General features: G+C 35.6%; 1 protein-coding gene across 1 annotated transcript in view; it reads left to right on the top strand.

The window, feature by feature from the left end:
• LOC136843509 (uncharacterized) overlaps positions 1-1,145 on the top strand; it is a 19,210-nt gene extending 18,065 nt beyond the window's left edge. The window contains exon 2 of the mRNA XM_067112044.1: positions 576-1,145. Within this exon, the coding sequence (XP_066968145.1) occupies positions 576-1,145 (570 nt within the window). The remainder of the gene's footprint in view (positions 1-575) is intronic.
• Positions 1,146-19,200: the final 18,055 nt, after the last annotated feature.

The following is a 19,200-nucleotide window of genomic DNA, read 5'->3' as shown; positions in this document are numbered from 1 at the left end:
AGCACGTGTTTTACTGCGCGTAAAAGACCCTGCGTAAAAGGTACGAATTAATATTTACAGTGCATACATTTTTTATTTCAATCTTATTAGTATGTGCATTTACCTATATAAAAGCATGCGTGCCTGTACGTAGGAAAATTACTACATAACGGTGTCACGTGTGTATATATTTAATCATTCGATACTTCGGTCTCGTATTCATGAATTCTGACAAATTATTAATTCTAGATAGGTAAATAACTATACGCCTATTCTATAAATGCATACATTCCATGATGACATATAATGAGTAATTAGCACACACAGACTGTAGTATCAAATAGATGAAATGGCATGATCCAAATGCGAGATTTTCAATTAAATAACTACTGCTCTGCGCTATACAATACTGGTAGTCAATGTCAATCCGTTTTCACTCAAAATCTTCTCAGGGGATATAGAGCATCTTTCAGAAAACAGCGTAATTGGCAAGATCCTTCACAAAGCAGAATTCTTCTTAAGTTTATAATCTGGCTTATATGAAGATTTAGCAGAGTTTCTTTTAATTTTTTTAAATAACGTATTACGAATCCCAGCGGGATACCAGCCTCACCTCAACAGTGGGTTCCAACCTCACCTTACCAGTGGGTTCCAACTTCACTTTACCAGTGGGTTCCAACCTCACCTCACCAGTGGGTTCCAACCTCACCTTATCAGTGGGTTCCAACTTCACCTTATCAGTGGGTTCCAACCTCAACTCACCAATGGGTTCCAACCTCAACTCACCAATGGGTTCCAACCTCACCTTACCATTGGGTTCCAACTTCACCTCACCAGTGGGCTCCAACTTCACCTCACCAGTGGGTTACAACTTCACCTCACCAGTGGGTTCCAACCCCACCTTACCATTGGGTTCCAGCTTCAACTCACCAGTGGGCTCCAACTTCACCTTACCAATGGGTTCCAACTTCACCTCACCAGTGAGTTCCAACCTCACCTTACCATTGGGTTCCAACTTCACCTCACCAGTGGGCTCCAACTTTACCTTACCAATAGGTTACAACTTCACCTCACCAGTGGGTTCCAACTTCGCCTTACCAGTGGGTTCCAACCTCACCTCACCAGTGGGTTCCAAAAACCATCCTGAGAGGTACAAGGGGAAATAGGAACAACTTAGGGCAGTTCCCTGAAAAATCCCACGTGCCTTTATTGATTTAAATCAAAGGCATATTATGTACCTGATAGATATTCGGCAGTGATGATTCATAGCCAGCAGGATAAGGATATGTCGCTAGCATACTTTTCTTGTGTCAGTCCCTAGAGATAAAAGTAACCATTAAAAATATATATAACAATATCTATGGAAATAAAATGAACCTTAAAAATACGAATTACTATGAGACACGAACAGCCATCCTCAACGGAACGCCAAGATATATTAAACGTTAACTTGCTGCACATCTCTCTCTCTCTCTCTCTCTCTCTCTCTCTCTCTCTCTCTCTCTCTCTCTCTCTCTCCCTCCACATTTATCGTCGTCGTCAAACCGGAAAATCACATTGTGAAACTGACATTTACCTCCTCTTCAATCCTATGTCATTTAGTCGAAGTGGAGTTCTGTTCTACATCTACTAGACACTACCTCCACCCAGTTTCCTTGGCGGAACAAGGATCATTTAGTACATGTAATAAGCATCTTCAACATGAAGTGAAAGAGAGAGAGAGAGAGAGAGAGAGAGAGAGAGAGAGAGAGAGAGAGAGAGAGAGAGAAGTAAATAGCCAAGTTAACAAACAGAGAGAGGAACATAAAAGTAAATTACCAAGTTAAGAGAGAGAGGAATATGGAAGCAAGAACCAGGTTAACAAAAAGAGAGGAATACAAAAGTAAACAGCCAAGTCAACAAACAAAGAGAGGAATATAGAAGTAAACAGCCAAGTTAACAAAGAAAGAGAGGAGTAAAGAAGTAAACAGCCAAGTTAGAAACAGAGAGAGGAATACAGAAGTAAACAGCCAAGTTAACAAAAAGAGATGAATATAGAAGTAAACAGCAAAGTTAACAAACAAAAAGAGGAACATGGAAGTAAACAACCAAGTTAACAGAAGGAGGAATACAGAAGTAACCCACCAAATTTACAAACAGAGAGAAGAGAGAGAGTATACCTTAGTTTAACCAGACCACTGAGCTGATTAACAGCTCTCCTAGGGCTGGCCCGAAGGATTAGACTTATTTTACGTGGCTAAGAACCAATTGGTTACCTAGCAACGGGACCTACAGCTTATTGTGGATTCCGAACCACATTATACCGAGAAATGAACTTCTATCACCAGAAATACATTCCTCTAATTCTTCATTGGCTGGCCGGAGACTCGAACTCGGGCCTAGCGGAGTGCTAGCCGACAACTCTACCGACTCATCCAACGAGGAACTAACAGAGAGAAGAATATAGAAGTCAACAGCCAAGCTAACAACATACAAACAAAAAATTCTAATACCAAACCCACATCAATCTCGTTCCAGACCGACCTACAACGTTGTTAGGAAACGGCGTTCTCTTGAGAAAGAAAAAAAGATTGAACTAATCCAAAGTATAATCCTGTTTCCCTCCCATAGAATGATAAACAGTTCCAACACCTAATTTATCCTGAATAGTTCAACCGTAAGGAACTCCGGAAAGTACACCAGGCTAATTGGATTTAAGGTAATCCCTTAAGAACTACATTAATCACGACGGCAATCAGGAGGGGATTAACTTCCCCCCCCCTTTCCTTCCCTCCCTTTTCCCTACTCCCTCCCCTCCCACCTCTTCTTCCGCCTTTCTCTCGGTGTCTTAATTTGATCTACTTTTTCCTATCCAGCCCCTCACATTAAAATTATGCAATACACAAGTTCGGGAGCGTACAACTTCATCAAAAACAACTGGAAATAAATAAATTTTCACTTTGAACATTTTTAAATCTTTAATCAATCTTTTATAAGAACAACACCATTCAGATTTTAATAAAAAAAAAAATCGTAATCATGAGAGAAAGGAGACGCCAAACAATGTGACTGAAGTGAGAAAATCCAATGCAATGGGTTAGAATCTTTGGAAACGACGAATTATACAGTGCGCTAATTATTTAAGGAAAGGAGAATACGAAATATTAACCAAGGAAATTACTTTCAAACAATTACATCTGAATATGCGTGCGGATTCGAATCCTGCCTGGGAGGTGAAAGCTCTATTTTTCTCGATAAAATCCTCCAACTACATATTGCCTTCTGCATATAAACTAACAACTGGAGGCAGAGCAGCCAAAATTTTTAAAAATAGCAACTGAACCAATCGATAAAGGAGTATGGGCAAAACGTTATCCCAGATAATATTGGCTAAATTTATATATATATATATATATATATATATATATATATATATATATATATATATATATATATTATATATATAATATATATATACACATATATGTACATATATATATATAATATATATATACATATATATAATATATATTGTATATATATAATGTAATATGCATTTCTCTCTTACCTCTATTTTCTAGTTTAGCTTTGCCTTCTTAACTGCAACGTTAGTCTTTTTATATATATATATATATATATATATATATATATATATATATATATATATATATATATATATATATATATATATAGATCATATATATTATATATATATATATACACATATATATTCATTTATATATATATATATATACTAATATTGATGAAAAAAATTTTCTTCTTTTCCAAACAGAAAAAATTTTAAGAGAAACTCTCTCTCTCTCTCTCTCTCTCTCTCTCTCTCTCTCTCTCTCTCTCTCTCTCTCTCTCTGCTACACCCTAAATGGGCGACAGCGTAACATCTGTAAATCCGCGAAGCTCAGGGGAGGTTTTTACCGTTACTCTTTTGACTGAAAAAGTCAAAAGTCACTTACAGAGAAGGCAACTAATAAATCGTACCTTTGTATTTAAACATATGTGCGTGCATCCGTATGTACAAGTATATACACACAAACGACTATTCATGCACAAATACTTACACAATATGTATATCCGTATGTATGCATATATTCATACTAAACTTGCCGAAATAAATTATTCATTTCGACAAAACTCAAACGTACTTGAAATAGTTCGTTAATGAACATAATTACTCTTGCTTCAGCCAGAAGTTTTTCTTCTCCAGTCTAAGAAAAAATAAAAGGATTTCTCTCGGTTTAAAGTGAACCGGAACAAACAATTAGTACTAAAACGTGACTTCAAGCTTTGTTTTCGCTCTTCCTCTGGCCCCTAATGAATGAATTGGGTGATGTATGTATATATATATATATATATATATATATATATATATATATATATATATATATATATATATATGTGAGTGTGTGTGTGTATGTGTATATATATACATATATATATGCATATACAGTGTATATATATATATATATATATATATATATATATATATATATATATATATATATATATATATATATATATATATATATATGAATAGTCACGTCCATTCTTGAAGTCTCCAATCACGGATGGTTTCTTTGTACGCGAACCATCCAGTGAACCACCCACTTCTCGCACCCACCCAAAGGGTTTGTCAGCATGACCTTCCAGCGTGTTGAGGTCATATTGCTCGACCTTCAGCTAATTCAAACTAGGAGCAAATGCTCCTTGCTGGGTAAGTGAATACAGATCATCAACTCTAGAGCGCATTACCATATAGGTTGTGCTAGAAAGAATACATTGGCATATCCTAACTACACAGAAAAAAAGCAAATGAGTGCACATTAAACAAATTCGGATTATTGGTAAAGCAATATATTTCTGTTATAAAGTTCGTAAAGGAATTCAATATTATTTATTATTATTATTCAGTAGATGGAACCTATTCATATGGAACAAGCCCACAGGGACCACTACTTGAAATTAAGGTTCCAAAGAATATGATGTTCATTGGGAAGAAGTAAGAGGAAGTAAACAGAAGTACACAATGAAGAGATCCCACTAATTAAAAAAGATTGATAAACAGATAAATAGATAAAAATATATTAAAATGCAAGAAGAATAGCATTAAGGTAGTAATGCACTGCATTTTCGCTTGAACTTCTGAAGTTCCAACTGCACGACATCCTCTGGGAGGCAGTTCCACAGTCCAACGGTGTGGGGAATAAAGGACCTCTGGAACTGAGAAGTTCGACGGCGAGGCTAAACATTTACTGCATGTTGCAGGAAACAGCTGATAGCCTCCACAAGAGACCAAAAATCTTTAATAGCCAAATGTGCAACAAATGGGTCTACCCCGCGCTTAAAACTGTACTCCGTATACCGCTTTCTTTCTCTTAGCTGGACAGCCGCGTTTATTATATCCATCTGAATGTCATTCAAGGTAAGATGCAGTAGTTCTCACATACAACTGGAGGAGTATTATTGTAAGAAATCTGATCATTTCTAAGCAAATGAAGCCATTCCTAAATACAGCTACTGTATTTAAATGACTTTATAAGCCCCTCTTTTACGTACAACTGGATTCTTTTTTCACAGCATATTTGCCTGACAAGATATGTGGTATTCATGGCCCACTTTTCCTTGATTACATGTGCGGTAATGGGGAAAAAAAGCAGTGCTAAACTTTAAATGATGCCAAGAGAAAAACTAAAAAAAGAAATTGCAAAGATGGAGAAAGGTTTTTGGTTTTAGATTCTAACATAAATTGGGAATATAACCATTTAACACCAATTAACTAATTTGCTGTGTTATCCGTAGAGCACCTAGTCAACAGGCATTGCGTACTAGGCGCCTATTCGTTTTGTAATTAAAGAAACAATACGATCTTAACAATGGCGAAACCAATCACGGTTCTTGTAATAGATACACATTTCTCAAAGACAAGGAGAAGGAATAGAATGGAATAGGGAGTTTAGGCCACAGGCCAAGCACTGGGACCTTTGAGGTCATTCATTGTTGTAAAGGAATTTGAGAGTAGGTAGTTTTGGAAGGTGTAACAGGAGGAAAACCTCGCAGTTCCATTATGAAATAATGGTTAGGAGAGGGTGGATAGCAAGATGGAAGAAATATAATATGAATGGAGGTACAGTAAAAGGAATGAAAGGAGTTGTAGCTAGGGGCCGAAGGGACGCTGCAAAGAACCTTTAGTGATGCCTACAGTGCATCGCGAGAGGTGCACTGACGGCACCAACCCCCTACGGGGAAGAAGAAAAAGCAAAGGGAAACAAATCCATTCCCATATTTTGAGATTTACGCTAAGTAGTTTGTCGATCGTATATCAATTCTCCGAAACAACAAGTCAAAGAAAAAAATTACTAGTGTTGGATCTACAGATCTAGGTCTCCATACTACCGTCGAATCGAATACGTAATTCCACTGCGTCAGAGCTCCTCGAGCGTCGCGACCCTGCAGCTGTGGGGGCTGGGGTGCCCTCAGGTAAATTTCTCCAGGTCATAAACAACCAGAGAATGACGCCGGAAGTGGCATCTGCTGAGCAAACTTCACAGCGAAGGCACAAGGAGCGTTGTAGGAGTCAGCCCACGCACAATGCAACTTCCCTAAACAAAGTACGGCAGGTGAGGAGCAATCAATATGTTACTGTCAGTTGGGATGGTCCCACAGGAGAGCGCCCTATCTCACCATCCGGACTAGTACAGTTCTCTCTCTCTCTCTCTCTCTCTCTCTCTCTCTCTCTCTCTCTCTCTCTCTCTCTCTCACACACACACACACACACACATACACACATACAACAATGTGTGTGTAAACTGTATATATGTATGCATATATATATATATATATATATACACATACATATATATACTGTATTATATACACACACACACACACACACACACATATATATATATATATATATATATATATATATATATATATATATATATATATATATATATATATATATATATATGTGTGTGTGTGTGTGTGTACAGTATATATATGTATGTGTGTGTATGTGTTTAAATACATACATATATATATATATATATATATATATATATATATATATATGTATATATATATATATATATATATATATATATATTATAAAAGTGAATGTTTGTATGTTTGTATGTTAGTGCACTATAGAAATCCGAACCGCTTGACTGAGCTAGACAAAATTTGGCAGCTGGCCATCATTTGACCCAAATTAGATATTACGGTAGGTTTCAAAAACGTACCCCCTTCACCTTCCCCTTCCCTTTGTAACTTATGTGGTAAATAAACTCTACGGGTTTATCATACTTCATTTCATGTACTCGATACCATTGAAATATATTGAAAATGCTTTTCTTTCCTGTGATTAATAATTCTGTATCAAGGTTTAGACAGTTACCACAGTAATACCTAAATAAAAATTACAGTTACCACAGTAATACCTAGATAAAAATTAGTTACCACAGTAATACCTAGATAAAAATTACAGTTACCACAGTAATACCTAGATAAAAATTACAGTTACCACAGTAATACCTGGATAAAAGGTACAGACACCACAGTAATACCTGGATAAAAGGGACAGTCAGTACAGTAATCCTTGGATAATAGGGACAGACAGTACAGCAATACCTGGATAAATTGGACAGTTACCACAGTAATACCACCTGGATAAAAGGGACAGTCAGCACAGTAATACCTGGATAAATGCGACAGCCACCACAGTAATACCTAGATAAATGGGACAGTCACCACAGTAATGTCTGGATAAAATGGACAGTCACCACAGTAATACCTGGATAAGAGGGACAGTCTGAACAGTAATACCTGGCTAAAAAGGACAGACAGCATGGTAATGTCTGGATAAATGGGACAGTCACCACAGTAATACCGGGGGACAGTCACCACAATAAGTCTGGATAAAATGGACAGTCACTGCAGAAATGCCTGGATAAAAGGGAGAGTCAGCACAGTAATACCTGGATAAATATAAAAATGAATGTATGTATGTATGTATGTTCCAGCATAACTCTGAAACGCATTGAGCAATTTCAACCAAACTTGGTATACATATGACTTACTATCTGGAAAAGAATACTGTTGGGTGGGTTAAAACATCACTACCACCAAAGGGCACCAAAGTGGGGGCAGGGCTTCCCTGAAACGGGGCTGGTTCCGCCCATGAAACAGGTTGGTTATGCCCGTAGAGTTGGTAACTTTACGGAATTCTCATACCTAATTTCGGTATACATATGACTTACTATCTGGAAACGAATATTGTGGGAGTAAGGCATCAATGGTACCAAAGGCGATGGGGGTCGGGAAGGGGTGAGAGAGAGAGAGAGAGAGAGAGAGAGAGAGAGAGAGAGAGAGAGAGAGAGAGAGAGAGAGAAAGAAAGAAAGAGAGGGTAGAGGGCGGTGTTAGGGAGAAGGAAGAGAGAGAGAGAGAGAGAGAGAGAGAGAGAGAGAGAGAGAGAGAGAGAGAGAGGGGGGGAAAGGAAGTGAGAGAATGAGAGAAAGAAAGAGTGAGCGGGAAAGGAAGCGAGAGAGAGAGTAGCGGGGGTGTTTAGGATAAGAAAGAGGGATAGAGAGAAAAAATAGTGAAAGAGAGAGAGAGAGAGAGAGAGAGAGAGAGAGAGAGAGAGAGAGAGAGAGAGAGAGAGTAGGGGTGTTAGGGTGAAGAAAGATGGAGAGAGAGAGAGAGAGAGAGAGAGAGAGAGAGAGAGAGAGAGTAGAGGGGGTGTTAGGGAGGAGAAAGAGAGGGGGGAAGTGAGAGAGAGAGAGAGAGAGAGAGAGAGAGAGAGAGAGAGTTTATCGGTTGTCATTCAGAGTAATCCAGGACAGCACAGGGTTGGTCAGCTAGTGTCTGGATAAAGGGGACAGTACAGAAATGTCTGGACAAAAGGGACAGTCCGCATAGTAACACCTGTGTAAGAGGGACAGTTAGCATAGTAATACCTAGATGAATGGGACAGTCAGCACAGTAATAATAGGATAATTGAGAGAGTCACCACAGTAATAACTGGATAAAAGGGACAGTCAGTACAGTAATACTTGGATAATTGGGAAAGTCAGAAGAGTAATACCTGGATAAAAGGGACAGCCAGCACAGTAATATCTGGATAAATGGGACAGTCACCACAGTGATAACCGGATAAATGGGACAGTCACTACAGTAACACATGGATACAAGAGACAGTCTGTACAGTAACACATGGATAAAAGGGACAGTCTGTACAGTAATACATGGATAGATGGGACAGTCACCATGGTAATACCTGAATAAAAGGGACAGTTAGTACAGTAACACCTGGATAAAATAGATAGTCACCACAGTAATACCTGGATAAATGGGACAGTCAGAACAGTAGCGTTTGGATAAAAGGGACAGTCAGCAGAGAAATTCATGGATAAATGGGACACTCAGTACAAGGAGGTGCAGGAAATTTTTTCTGAGTCCTTCAGGGTTTTCCGGGGCAGCACCGGGTTGGTCAGTTAGCATATATCATATATATATATATGTGTATATATATATATACAGATATATATATATACAGATATATACAAATATATATATATATATATATATATATATATATATATATATATATATATATATATAATGTGTGCATATATGTAATGAAGAGATGAGGATGATACAACGAGAACAAAGTCAATCACAACAACAACAATCAACGATAATGAATAATTAGTTCTAATAATGAATTGGTTCCACTTACAAATATGGAGGTTCAAGGAAAATTAATCAGCTTCAGCAACAACAAAATCAAAATCCTGTGTGAAGAGAATCTCCGCAACAAAGAAACTCAAACGGGATATGACGCTAAGCTTCTTAAGAGCATTACGAAAGAGGGGAAAAATAATGCCCGCTAGAAGTAAATGGCTCAACTCGATAATAATCGCCGTCGTTCTCCGTTGATTCCCACTCCATTCGTTTCCAATTGAAATGTTCGGCAGTGATGAGAAATAAAAAAAAAAAATTCGACAGAAAAAATAAGAGGAACTGATTAACACGCTTTATATGGTAAGTGTTGCCACAAATAAAATAGAAAAGCCTGGTAAAACTTGTATTGGTAAGTGTTGCCACAAATAAAATAGAAAAGTCTGGTAAAAGTTGTATTATTTCAAATGCGTATGATCATTTTCATTTGATAGATGGAGGTTTAAATTCATCAAATAAAATATATAAATTTACAGAATAAAATAATTCCCATAGCAATTACAACTGTATGGACTCTTGGCGAAATCTATGAAGACAATTTAAGATGAGGTCTAGAGTCGATACAAGATCTATTTATTGAATATCGCCGACGTATTATCCCACTTTCAATAGCTCACGATTAAATAGTAAAACTTCCTCGTGATTTTTCCATTGACTGTATGCATGCAAACACCAGCGGATCCAGAAAAATTTCACGGGGGAGGGGGGCACCAATTTTCATATAATACCTATATATATATATATATATATATATATATATATATATATATATATATATATATATATATATATATATATATATATATATATATATATATAATTTCTTTAATCGGGTTTTTATTTTTTCTCATTTTTATATTTCTCATTTATGTTATTATTATCTAAATCTTCAATATTATTATTTCATCATTATTTTTCATGGGGGGGGGGGCACGTGTCCAGGTGCTCCCCCGCCTACATCCGCTAGTACCATGATGCAAACGTCGTCTATGAACAGAACAGAAAGAGAGTTATTTTTTGGAGCGCAGTTTTTCACAGTCGAATTAATATTACCATAAACACTTACATCGTCGACTAAGAAAGACGAGCAGGTTAGCACTGATTAAGTAACAAATACCTAGGAAGATAACGTTAAAATCCAGCTTGACAAAATATTTTCCAAAAGGAAATGTTTTCCTAAAAGTTTCGGTGCATAGGAGGAAAACAGTTATCGTTAAAAAATAAAAGGGTAATACACTCTCTGAAGCAGAAATAAATACCAAACAAAACTGAGTACGTGATGCGCCTAAGAATGGAACAGAGATTATTGTCATTGTTGTTGCCTTAATTATCACTATCAATCGTTACAGAAGCTGATGATAATCACTATCAAAAATAATAACTATTATTAGTTACCGTGATAACTCATGATAATCATTAAAATTAAAAAATGGAACTATTTCCGGTCATTGTTATAACTTATAATCTTAACAATGAACTTATGAAACTCACTAGGTCCGAATGACGAAAAGAAAAAAAAATTAAACGAACCGATATCAAGTGACTAAGTAAATAAAAAAAATAGCACCTACAAATCTACCTACAAGAAGCCAAGAAAAGCAGGTCAATTACTACAGCAAGTCTGTGAATCGGGGCATGAAAGTACCCCCGAACTTCCGTGAAAATTAGGAAAGCGAGAAGGAGGACTTAAAAAAAAAAATTGGGAACGCGGGAAGAACTTAAAAAAAATCCAACCGGGAAAGCGGGAAGGAGAACTTAATAAAAAAAATCCAATTGGCGAGTCAGAGAAACTGTCAAACGAGGCGGATTGAGTTTCATACCATCGATTATCGGCGCAATAAAGAAAGCAATCGCATTAATTACTCCAATCCTTCTCTCTCCGTGTCCGGTCAGTCCGCCTACTTACTATATTGCCTGCCAGGAGGAGCGAGCAGAACTAATACACGTCATTTCGAGCGCAAACAGACCTAAACATGACGGTCAGAATGTACATTCTTAAAGCGAATAGCCATATGATTACATACGCGCGCGCGCACACACACATTATATATATATATATATACGAGTATATATATATATATATATATATATATATATATATATATATATATATATATATATATATATATATGTGTGTGTGTGTGTGTGTGTGTGTGATATAATATAAATATATAAATATATATATATGTATATAAATATAACATATATATGTGTAATATATATATATATATATACAGTATATATATACTGTATATATGAATGTCTTTTCCTGTAATACTACAGTGTAATATGAATATAAGAAGGCCCATAAAACACTATTTGAACGTTGAAACCATTATATTTCGGGCACTTGCTTCTGTGCCCCTGTTCACTGGTAGAATATGGACAGATGAGATGTTACAAGGGTATATGTACAAAACATAAAGGTGTGGCTTTAAGTCTCCGATGGTATGAGAGTGACCGTTTCCTAAGAAGGAGGAGAATGACCAATTCCCTAGTAATTTTTGGCCTCATTAGCTCCCGTTTGGCGATGGATCTGGAGGTCGCGTCTCTTGGGTCAACTTCTTCAGGAGGGGTCTGAGGATTAGGGCGTCGATGTCGTCCGATTTCCAATGTCCTCCTGACTGTATATATATATATATATATATATATATATATATATATATATATATATATATATATATATATATATATATATATATATATATATATATATATATATATATATATGTTTACCCGTATATGCTGAGAATCGGAAAAATAACTTCTTATAGAGTCAACCTCATCAGAGTAGTTTTTTTTTTGTTTGTTTGTTTAGCACTACGCTGTTCTCATAACCGGGGTCGCTTAGAAACAACAACGGTTACAGTAATATTCATAACTTAATTGCGGATCACGCCTGAAACTCTGACGATAAGTTCCACCACAGAAGGTTCATCAGTAGCGCCACTCACACGCTCTTGTGCTTTTCAGAGATCAAGTCCCATCCTCTCCAATACCTCGTCCGTACCATCGGAGTCTTTTAAAACGACTGAACCATTTTAAAACTCTCTGATCACTAACTTTTTCAACCCTCCTATTTATCTCCACCTTTTTCAGCTTTTGAAAAATATTTTTCTTGTTTTAAATATGCCATAACAACGGCTTTTTTCAAAACATGCTTAATCCTTTTCCTTTTAGTTACAATTAATGTCAGCACTTCACTCCCATCAAGAAGAGTTGGCTCAGCTATCTCTTCATACATTCTAAACCTTGGCTTTCACTTCACTTTTTCTTTAGTAACCTTCATCTCACCAATTGAAAGTGTTTTGTTTCACTCTTCCTACTTTCCTATAACCACTAATGCACCCTGAAGACTCTTTACACACAATGGAAGAGACTGGGAGAAGCTTAAGTTTATATGTGGTAGCCAGCCCTAGGAGAGCTGCTAATCAGCTCAGTGGTCTGGTTAAACTAAGGTATACTTTTTTTTTAGTAGAGGTTTTTGGTTTTGCCCTTGACAGGAAGAGTAAGAAATAACGGAATAGAAAACTTTATTTTTTTTTTACCGGTTTTGTGAGTCTGTGATGTAATCTATTATGAAGATGGTGCCTGCAAAGGCTTTCACAGTTGACATTCGTGTTATGTTCACTTCTCATATGCTTTCGCTTTCGTTTCTTGAAACATGGTCCTTTTGATTCATTTTCTCTCAAACCATTCTTCTCATTTCGTTGTTGTCAAATTCACTCGTCTTAATAACACACACAACTGCACTTCCCTCCGTTCTTCTCCAACTTGAACTTCTAGCCAGAAGCCATTTCAAACTTATTCAACAAAAAATTAGCAAGGTACCTCCGATCACTCCTCTTCTCACTGATGCATCCGACATGCTCTTTCATGTGCTCTGTAGAAAGACATAATCTACAAAATTTTCCCCCAAAGTTTCCTCTTTCCTAAGTACAGCAACCTTATAAATAAAATCCTTAGGGGAGAAATAACCACTCGTCAGGCTTTCTTTACAGATGTCATTAATAAATGTTGTCACCAAAACTGCCGGTACTGATGAGTAGCACTTTGGAGTCTTAAACCTGGAACATCTGAGATAGGGATTTCCTTACCCCAAAAGCTGCGTTTGTCCCTCCTAAAACCTGATCAGTTATTGAGGGTAAGGTCAGCCTTCGTTAAAATTTTCTTAAAAATTCACACATGACTTTTGGCATAATCGTGGCTACTAACAGACAGACAGACAGACATGAACAAGCTGCAAAACACCAAAACAAAAACAAAACCCCTTTGCCGAAGGCAAAAATGAAGAGGAAGAAATATCAACAAGTAAAAATTGGCCGAAGTTTCTTCGGCGCAATCGATTTTTCTGTACAACGTTTAATTCTGTATGAGCTGCGGCCCATAAAGCTTTCAGCCACGGACCGGTGGTAGCCTATCCTATAACGTTGCCAGACGCACGGTCAGGGCTAAATTTAACCTTAAGTAAAATATAAACTACTGAGGTTAGAGGGCTGCAATTTGGTATGTTTGATGATTAGAGGGTGGAGATCAACATACCTATTTGCAGGCCTCTAGCCTCATTAGTTTTTAAGATCTGAGGGCGGACAGAAAAAGTGCAGGGAGAAAAGAGTGCGGACATAATAAAGTGCGGACGGACAGACAAAGCCGGCACAATAGTTTTCTTTTACAGAAACCTAAAAGTGATAAAACCCTTATTCGAGTAACTGTTAATTTCTATAGGCAAAATCATTTTATTTTCGCAGCGCTCAGACACTACGTTGTGCGAGTCAATTTGCTTTCCAAGCACCAAAGGTGAATTGTCATAGTCATTGATGGCAATGTAATACATAAACCAATACCTCACTATAAATTCGAAATACGTATAAATTATACATAAAGGTCAAATTACAATCTCGTTAGCATGTGCGAATGATCAATCACGAAGGCCAACTTATTCATTTCATACATTTATTGTCTTAAAGTTGTACGTTCAGAGACCAGCTATAACTGACCTCACAATGAAGCCATCGAAGCAATTCTCGATTTGCATCTTGTTTATCGAACACAAATATAATTATCTGCATTTCAATTTATGACACTCAAACAGTTTGTAATTTCAAATTTATACCAGACCATTTAACTGGTCATTTACTGGTGTGTATGTGTATACGGTATATAAATAAATAAATAAATATATATATATATATATATATATATATATATATATATATATATATATATATATGTATGTATGTATATATATACAGATATATGTATATATGCATGTATATATATAAATATATATATATATATATATATGTATATATACAGATATATGTATATATGCATGTATGTATATATATATATATATATATATATATATATATATATATATATATATATATATATATATATGATGAGTCATGATGCAAGTATAAACATGATATGTACTTCTACATATATATTATACAAATACACGTCAAACAATCATAAAAATATACACATACCCCATACACAGCCTAAAAATGTGTTTAGACCATAAATAAGGAAATAGAATGAATAGACAAAGCGTTCTCCAATACACAGGTACATTCATTACGAGAAAATACTGTACAGTCTACGAGGCAAATATATTTCCCTGTTCTCCAATAATCACAACACGTTATAATATTCCAATGGTTCTTGTAGGAAACTTCACAAGACAGGAGAAAAATATAGTACTTCCCTGGATTCGTTCTAATCTGCCTTTCCTGCTGTACTCTCAGTCATCTCACCTGCAATGAGAAATAAAAGGTAAGGTCAAGGAACCTTTAAAAAAAAAAAGGAGTTCAAATAAGCAAAATCTCTAATGTTCGAAATATGCTGTACAGTATGCCATAGTATATAATGTACACAATATAGTGAATTATTTAAATATATGTATGTGTATGTATATATATATATATATATATATATATATATATATATATATATATATATATATATATATATATACATCTTTATCAACTTTAACATTCGCAGTACATTATAGTGTACAACATAGTATACAAAATATACGTAATGTTTAACATATAATTTTATAATACAACATATCCCTGAAAAAAAAAAAAATATATATATATATATATATATATATATATATATATATATATGATACATAAATGAATATATTAACTTAAACGAAGTGAAGAATTATTACGTCTGTAAAACAGCTTAAATGTTTCATCGTCATCTACCGGCACTCGCTCTTGAAAAGTACTTCTACTTGCTTGAAAAATTTTCACTATCAAATTGTAAAGCAACGTTTAAGGACTTACCTTGTTTTCTATCACAAACTCAAGTCACAAAGACCAAAGGTCATCGACATTGAAAGACATAGCAAAAACAGTGAACGTAGGAATGTAAGTTAGAACTAATCTTCAGACGCGCGTGACAAGCATACAAGTTGGAAAAGAAATTGACAATCACACTCCCATCTTCTCGGCTTTGAAATCACATCGGGGTTACAATCCATCTTTGGACGGTTAACATGATTTATAAGCTCTATAAAATACAAAAGCTGTGACAGGTCATATATATATATTTATAAACGATCGCTTGAAAAATCTTTGTTATACTTGCGAAGAAAATGCTTCTCTAAACAGGAAAAATAAACAGGACGATTACCCTCTTAGAATTGCGTTGGCTTCAGTATTAACATATGTTAATCCGCAAATGAATACACAACAACATACTGTGCCACCTTCACATAAAGTTATCCGAATATGAACGGTCACACTAAACGCAAAAAGTTTGTTTACTTATGTATTCACTGGTTATATGCGCCCAACAGCATATCCATAAGGGTACGTCCACAGGACAGCAAAACATGTCACGAGCACGTCAGGAATTGATGGCATGCATGTCACAAACAGGTTAAAACAAATCCCCCATTGTCGCAAACAAGTCGTTGACATGTATCAGACCTATTTGTGCGATAAGTTACCGAAATGTATTCTTAACATTAAAAACTGTGAAACTTCGTCCTAACATAGTCTCTTTCAGCTCCTCCTTACGTGAATGAGCAAACGGAAGAAAGAGAAGAGCATAACAATAAAAAGAAGTGTACGGGGAAAATGCGAAGAGAGGTCAAAAAAGAATCATTTCAGCACAGCTCTCTCGCAGAGAGCACACAAGATCTGCAGCTTCTCTCCCGAGGGGAAATTCAAAGGTAATTGTTAATTAGGATTCATAATCTTCACTGTTACCCATTCAAGAGTTATTAGCGATGGGGGAAGCAATACTTACTTCCCTGAAACCGAGCAGATGGAAGCTATTCCAGCGCAGATCGTTACCTAGATACGAGCATGTTCGCATAAACAAACACGCGTGTGTGTGTATGTGTGTGTATGTATATGTGTATATGTATATATATATATATATATATATATATATATATATATATATATATGTCTGTGTACGTATGTATGAATATATATTTATATATATGTGACTCTGAAATATTTTCTGTTATATACACACACATACACGACTTTAGTTCTTAAGTTGGGCTTCCTCCAGAAAGCTGTAACCCTTTGGTTCTCAATCATTCTAGGGTGAAGCTGCGAGCCCCACGCCTCCTCCATCACCGGGCTGTGACCCACTACAATCCAGTCAGCAGAGAGTCAGGTTGTGTCCATACCATTCCCTCGTTGCTTGTGATTCAAACCCAAGTCCTCTCCCCGATGAAGTAAGTAAGTATGATACCTACTGATCACACAACGAGGTACATGCGCATTTTATTATATATATATATATATATATATATATATATATATATATATATATATATATATATATATATATATATATATATATATGTGTATATATATATATATATATATATATATATATATATATATAGAGATAATATATATATATATATATATATATATATATATATATATATATATATATATAGTATGTATGTATGTATATACAGTAAGTGCATATATATATACATCATATGATGATTCTATGTGTGTGTATATATATATATATATATATATATATATATATATATATATATATATATAGATAATATATATATATATATATATATATATATATATATATATATATATGTATGTATGTATATACAGTAAGTGCATATATATATATACATCATATGATGATTCTAAAACAACCTAAACAGAGGCAAATGAGATATAAAATCCTAATCTCATTCACCAATGTTAAAAGTAATAAAAATACACCTGAGAAATAATGATGTCATAGGGTGACTCCGGGCTATATGAAAGACTCCTAATTAACCTAAGTTTGTACATCACAGTGCGTAAAAAAATAAAAATTTTCCGAAGAAGGAGGCGTAACAAATACACAAAATCCCTTCCTGCCCAACTAAACTGCGTAAGCATAGGAACTCGCCCTTTACATCGAAAACTCTCTACAAAATGTCTCCGTCAAATAGCCACTGGTCTAGTTTTGTGTACCCGTCCAACGCATAGCTAAACAAAACAAATAGAATACAAACAAAAGTGTATTACGTACAATAACATGGAGAATATACTCAAAGGAAACAGAGAGAGATAGAGTAGCAGGTGAATTTTACCTTTAGCTTCACGGCATATTTGCACAAAAACAAACAAGCTGCAATATCAACAAGAAAAATGGAGGTAATCCATTTAAAATGGATAGCAGATAATGACGGAAATCCAGACACACACACATACACACATACACACACACACACACACACATATATATATATATATATATATATATATATATATATATATATATATATATATATATATATATATATATATACATATATATGTGTGAATGAGACAAACAGAGAGAGAGGAAGGGAGGGAGGGAGCAAGAGAGATATTAATAACATCAAAACCCTGCAGCAAGTAAATCCCTGAACAAGATTGTTAAAAGGAAAAATCTTAAGATAAGGAAAGCAAAATTTTGAGTGGAGTGGAACGGGGGCGGGGGTGGGGGAAGTGAGGCGGCCAAAATCGTCCACCAACCGGACCGGACAGAGGAGAGACAAGCGCCGAATATTTCAGCACCGACGTTCTGGTTAGGGTAAAACTTCCAGGACCGTTATCGAAAGTCCTACAGTACCATGCGACCGTTGGGACAAGGCAAGTTTTACAACCGTTTAGCACTTTAGGCCAAGTTCCAAGCTGCGGTAGATGACTCTTCGCTTCTTTACAAACCGTCCTGAGATGGGCTCTGCTTCCTTTTCATGTTAAGTTGGATTCGAACCGCAGACTGACTGTTTGATAAGATGTTTAGTGACGGAACTGAAAAGCGTATAACTAAGATGGACATCTATCAAAAAAAAAAAAGAGGTTTAATATGGAACGTAATCAGATCGGAATTCTTATTACGTCAAAATGATAACCATTTAGACACTAAAAGTTTACTAAAAATACAAGTTAATATAAGAAAATGTAAACTTAGCAAATCATATATACGATGGACAA

Source organism: Macrobrachium rosenbergii, chromosome 11 (genome assembly GCF_040412425.1).
Source record: "Macrobrachium rosenbergii isolate ZJJX-2024 chromosome 11, ASM4041242v1, whole genome shotgun sequence".
Lineage (NCBI taxonomy): Eukaryota > Metazoa > Arthropoda > Malacostraca > Decapoda > Palaemonidae > Macrobrachium > Macrobrachium rosenbergii.
The sequence above is the reverse complement of the archived record's forward strand: the minus strand, read 5'-3'. Positions and strand labels throughout refer to the sequence as shown.